At 32.5% G+C, this 6,128-nt stretch overlaps 1 protein-coding gene across 1 annotated transcript; it reads right to left on the bottom strand.

Moving 5' to 3' along the window:
• Positions 1-3,454: 3,454 nt before the first annotated feature.
• CAMKK2 (mitogen-activated protein kinase kinase) lies at positions 3,455-5,318 on the bottom strand. The gene has a single exon (XM_004507483.4). The coding sequence runs from the start codon at positions 4,984-4,986 to the stop codon at positions 3,865-3,867; it is 1,122 nt and encodes a 373-aa protein (XP_004507540.1). The 5' UTR covers positions 4,987-5,318; the 3' UTR covers positions 3,455-3,864.
• Between the last annotated feature and the right edge of the window lie 810 nt (positions 5,319-6,128).

Below are 6,128 nucleotides of genomic sequence, written 5' to 3'. Positions count from 1 at the left end.
TATATTCTATACACTTGTCTATAGTCTACATAATTGTGCATTTTTAAAGTTTATACACTTTAAGAAATAAAGAGATAAAAAAAGGTAAATAGAGTGATGTAATATGTGTTGACGTTCTGATAGGGAGAGAAATACATAAAAAAATTCTCTTGATTGAAGTTAGAAACATTAAAGGATATATATTGGGTGAAAACATTAAGAGATTTTCAACTCTCAAATTTAATTATTTTCAACGCCAATGGTCACCAAATGGGCACGAACATGTGTGAACGCTAGGAATATCATCTGGACTTAGTTATAAGTCCATAAAATTAAATATCCAGATTAAGTATATACTATATACTATACAATAGTATTCTATTATTTAACGATCCAAACTCATGTTCACACGTGCACTTTTTGACTCTAGTTTAGTAGGTGAAGTTGTGAATGAAGTTGCTGCACTCTTTCTCTAATTGAACTTGTTAATTCTAATAGTCAACTATCTTACCCATGTGTCTACTTTCAGCTCATCTTCATTTTATGAATGAATGAAAATGTGAAACATGGGACTTTGCAAAGTGTGTTGCTCCTAATATTCAACTCTATGACCTATGGTTTGTACGTTAATAAGGACCATAGTTCCAAGTAGAATTTTTTTCATTTTGGCAAAAAGTCGTTTTTAGGGCCTTCTACGTAAGTTTAGAAATTGACTTTGTTCAAGTAACCAACTTCTCAGTAGCTACATTCCCACACTTTTGGTTGATTGACTTGGTGCATTTCCTGCGTGATGTACGTGACACACTTTTATATTTCAATTGTGTGATTTCAAATTAATATATATCATTTAATGCATACTTATACTATAACAAGCAATCTAAATGCATAAATAATAATGTCTTCAAGTGATTTTGCTTTCAATGTCATAATATATTATAATACAACAACGATAGGAACATGTAGATTTTTCGCAATATTATAATATGCGACAAGTATTAACTAAAATATTATATTACATAATTTTATTAAAGATTCAACATAACGTCTACAAAAATATAATCTATAAAAAGAGACATATACATTAAATTAAAATTAAATCATTTACTCTCCTAAAGCCTTAAAATAGTTGATAATTGAATCATAAATAAATATTTTCAACTATTTCTTTTTCAATATAAAATATTATATTATCAGTAAGAAATTCATCATTCATCTTGTTACGTATTCTTATTATACACATTTTTGTCTTGATAATATTCATTGTTAAAAATGATATTTTTGTAGTAGTTGTATATATCAAAAGAGTTAAGATAAGATAGATTAACTAATCAATCAAATAATATATATATGCATTCACCTTTCTGTTTTTTTAGAGTTTCATACGATTCATACATAATCAACAAATTAGAAAAGTTAGAGTTTCAATTTACACAAATTTTGTAATTTTTATAAGTTACAAACAAAATTCACACAAGTTTTTAGAGTTTCACACACTTCAATCAAATAAAATGTATCTGTTTTATAATATTCATTTTTTTCGAAAACTTTATTCTTGAAAAATACATTAATTTTCTTATGTTTAAATATCTATCACTCCTAAAAAAATACACAAATTAATTAACAATACATTGATAGTTCACAATTCTCTAAGTTACAACTTGCATTCACAAAGTAAAAAAATTCACAATCTCACATCCACACTACACTGATAAAAAAAACCATAAACAATTTATAATCACAGAGTCACAATTCACACACTTAATTTCACAATCTCAATTCTCACACTAAAATTGTTCACAATACATAGTCACAAATACAATTCACACTACTACTAGCTCACAATCTTAAACTAAAACAATTTACAATTAATAAAGAGTAGAAGAGAAAAATAATAAAAACCTAAAAAATATAAGAAACAAATTGAGATAATATGAGAAACAAGATCAAGAGACAATATTGGCGGCTGACAACTGCGATTGTGAAACGAGATTGAGAAGAAAAAATATAATACCGAATGAAATGAGTTTCTCCAAACCTTAAAAATTTAGAGATATTTTAGTAACTTATCACTGTGATTTTAATAATCTATACGAGTTTCTAAAGAGGTACACCAAATAGCAACAAAAACAACACTAGGAATAACATGCATATACACATCATTTCCTTTAAACTTTTCAATTTACTGATAAATAATAGCATCTCAAGTAAAGTCTCTTCTTCATCTTCGACCAATCCAACCACCCACCCACCAACCCACCGGGGGTAGTAGCCTCAAAGGTACATCCATTTCGAGCAATTACCAGATTAAATAATTCTGCAATGTTTTTCTAGTCGAATTAGTGTAACTATAACAAAATGCGAATTGAATGAGATAAAAACAAGTGCCCAACCCAATCCGATTTGGATTACACAGTTATTTGCGTCCAATTTGGCAGTGTGTAACTTTTTATAGCAATGGGACTTACGGGGTCGAAATCTCCCATTGGAATAAGCAAATTTGCAGAACAAAATGATAAAATATGGGTTTTGATACAAAAAAAAAAAAATTCATCTGTGTTTACAAAAACTAGATTCTAAATAACAAGTTTTCCTTCTTTTGAAACATAAAAAGCATAACCAATATGTGCAAAATCAAATAACTGATTACTTCTTTCACTCTTTCTATGCAAAGTGAAAAACAAAAACGGATAAACATATACAATAGTGCAAATATTAATGATGATATTCTTCTTTTCATTTTCAGAAATTAGTATATCCGTTTTAAGAGCACCAAAAGTTTGCCATAATGTACACCGAGCAAAAAGAAAAAACAACTGCAAATGTGTAATAACAAACACAATGAACCAAAATGGGGACCCCAAAAAGAAATATCCCCAACTCAACAAAGCATATCATCATCACATATTAATTTACCTACTTTACCTATTAAAGAGAATAACATCAGTTTAAAGTTCCACAACCACTAATCACTACCATTACCATATCTCAATAAATGAGTAAACCAACATATTTGTCCAAATACATCCCAGACTCGACTCTATCAAAAATTACCCATATCAATCTTTTTGTCAAAATCTCTTTGTGAACGCTATTTCACTTGGTAATCAAATTGATCGCCAATGATTACTTATAACAACTAACTTGACTGTTCAAGTATATAAAATTCTAACAAAAAAAACATATGCAAGTAATTTTGACAGTGTTTGTGCAAAGTCAACCACGAATTTGATAGTTTACTCGTTAATAAATCTATCAATCTAAACAAAATGCAAATACCGTTTTCCAAATGTGCCTTATTCTCATTATTAGTAGTAATGATAAATAGAAAAGAACAACAGAACACACTAACCTACAACTTCTCAATGCATCATTCTGTTCCCATTCCCTTTAACCAACCAACCCACCGTGCACAATCATATAAAAAGATAACAACAAAACAAAAGAAATGAAAAGCACTAAAACAATTTTAAGCAAATAAAGGAAAGGATTGGATTGGATTACATTTTTGATACATAACAACATTTATAAAAGATAATTAAAAATAGGAAAAATAAAAATAAAAGAGTTGGCCATGGCCATAGCAAGTGCAAGCCAATGCTAGAGATTCATGTTACGGTGATGAAGAAAAGATCAAATCAACATCTAATCTCACCAATTCAGTTCTTCTTTTTTTCAAAGTAGTAATAATTAAAAAAAAATTACAGCTACTAATAATAACAATCCATGTAGCGCCGATACTTCTAATCAAAGATAGGTCGTGATTTCCGATTTCCGACACGTGACCGACACTTGATTACATTCAATTAATTCAATTTTCTCAGTTATTGCCGATTATCATTGTCGTATCTGGTGTCCTTGCGAGTATCGGTGCTTCATAGATAATAATTAAGAAGAAAGAGGCCTTGGTGGAGGAGGAAGTAGTTGATGAAGATTTGGAGGAATCTGATTATGATTTGAAACCGTCCTAACAAGAAAAGGATGCGAAAGCAACCTGGAAGCAGTCCATCTCCTCGATGGATCTCTCTGCAAACACCTTGAAACGAAATCCCTAAACTCCATCGAAGCACTCGTTGGAGCTTCTGGTGGTTGCGACATACAAATCGCACACATCAAACTCGCCCAATCACCTTGTCTACCAACCGCAAATGGAAACCTTCCCATATAAAACTCCAATATACTCACACCTAAACTCCATATATCACCGGCGTAAGCATCGTATTGTCCGTCGTTGATATCGGTGTTAATCCTCTCCGGACTCATATACGCAATCGTTCCAACCGATGAATTGCACGGATCCATCGTTTGATTCAGAATCCTACCTACACCGAAATCAGCGATCTTCACCTGTTTACGCGAATTTATCAACAGATTCGACGGTTTGATATCACGGTGAACGATGTGACGGCGGTGAAGATAAGCGAGTCCACGGAGGATCTGACGTGCCACGTCAGCAAGTTGATTTTCTTGAGGGATGTGTTTTCCTTCGAGTGAACCACCGTCCATGTGTTCTAACAGAACTTGAATCTCGGCGTTGTGATCGTACATCTCGTGACACTTCACCACGTTTGGATCGTCTACGTCTCGCAAGATCTGGATTTCTCTGTGGATCTGACGGCGAACCGATTCTTCGTGATGTCCGTATATCACCTTAAGCGCGTAAACGCGAGCGGTTGTTCGGTGAACTACCTTGTAAACCGTTCCGCCGGAACCGCTACCGATCCGGTTCAACCGTTCGAGTTCGGAAAACGGAATCACTAGTTGTTGACTCGATCCTTGTCCTCCTCCAGCGTTGTTATTGTTTCCGTTTCCGCTTCCTCCGCTGCCGCTACCGCCGCTTCCACTGCCGGAAGGAGGCAGCGGAAGCGGAACGGCTAGATTTGTGTCTCGTTGTGGAAGAGGAAGGGTTAGGTCTCTACGGCGGCGCTGATGACGGTTATTGTTGATTGGAGAACCGGTGGCGGAAGCTGAACCGGTGGCGGTTGGAGGTGGAAGTTGAATCGGCCTCATCTCATTTCTCTCTCTAGTATATCGAAATCAAAATATAATTAATATAACTAGATGAGTTTGGGTAAGAGATTAATAAAAATAAATATAAAAAAGGGGAAAGGGAAACTTTATAGATCGTATAATATATGAATATGAATATTATTTATGAAATAGATGAAAATGAAAGGATGGAATCCATGGAATAAGAGTGAAGAGAAGAGAAGGTTCCGGGAAGTATGAGAAGAGAAAGGAAAATTGAAGAGAGATTTTGATTTTCTTTTTCTTCTTCTTGATTTGATGATTAATATTGGAGAGAAAGAAAAAGAATAGATTGGTTTGGTTGGGTTGTCTAGAATAAAAATATTAATAATTTAATAATTTGATTTGATTTGAGAAGGAAAAGAAAATGAAAAAAAGAAAAGTAATTAGAGGTGAGATTGAGAGGTGGAAGGGAGAGGTAGCTATCAAAAGAGGGAATCCAGATTTAAAAGAGATGGGGTCCACGCGCCTCCAGGGAGCGTGGAGAACATGGACCAATTGGGTTTTCGTATCGAAAATAGATGAGATAAAGAAAAATACTTATTTTGGCACGATATTTGAGCACACAAATTAATTTTGTGGTATGATTAAATTAGTCTTTGATTTGAGAATGTATATTCAAACATTTTAAATTTAAATTTGTGCTATTGAATTTACTCCGATACGAAAATGAATGCACTATCAATCTCCATGTTTGGGGTGGCGTGTGGAGGTGTAGCCTATATCTATTATATGCTTGGATCATACCACACATCTACAGACTATACAATAGATTAATTTAATAAAAATAAACAGAAAAGATGTAGTGTAACTTGTCATTTTTTATTATTATTTAAACTATGTTAAGGTGATGAAGTAGTATCTTGTCTTATATATAATTTAGGATTGATTAATGCTTAAAAAATAAATTCTAACAACAATGGATTAACCTTATACCATAATAAATTGTACCCAAAAAACCTTATACCATAAAAAAAGATGAATTAATTTAATAGTGGTAATATTACTTAACCTAGAAATCACTGTAACATGATATTGATTCACAAAAACTAATACAAATAATTGGCTTAAAATTTAATTTATATTTGTTTGTTTTTATTTTGTAGAAGAAAAATTGTATTGTT

This window comes from Cicer arietinum, chromosome 6 (genome assembly GCF_000331145.2).
Source record: "Cicer arietinum cultivar CDC Frontier isolate Library 1 chromosome 6, Cicar.CDCFrontier_v2.0, whole genome shotgun sequence".
Lineage (NCBI taxonomy): Eukaryota > Viridiplantae > Streptophyta > Magnoliopsida > Fabales > Fabaceae > Cicer > Cicer arietinum.
Note: the sequence above shows the minus strand (reverse complement) of the source record. Positions and strands in the feature narration are given on the sequence as shown.

Bases quoted from the DNA above. Each gene is read 5' to 3' on its own strand.
- CAMKK2 (XM_004507483.4), bottom strand. From the start codon at position 4,986: ATGAGGCCGATTCAACTTCCACCTCCAACCGCCACCGGTTCAGCTTCC.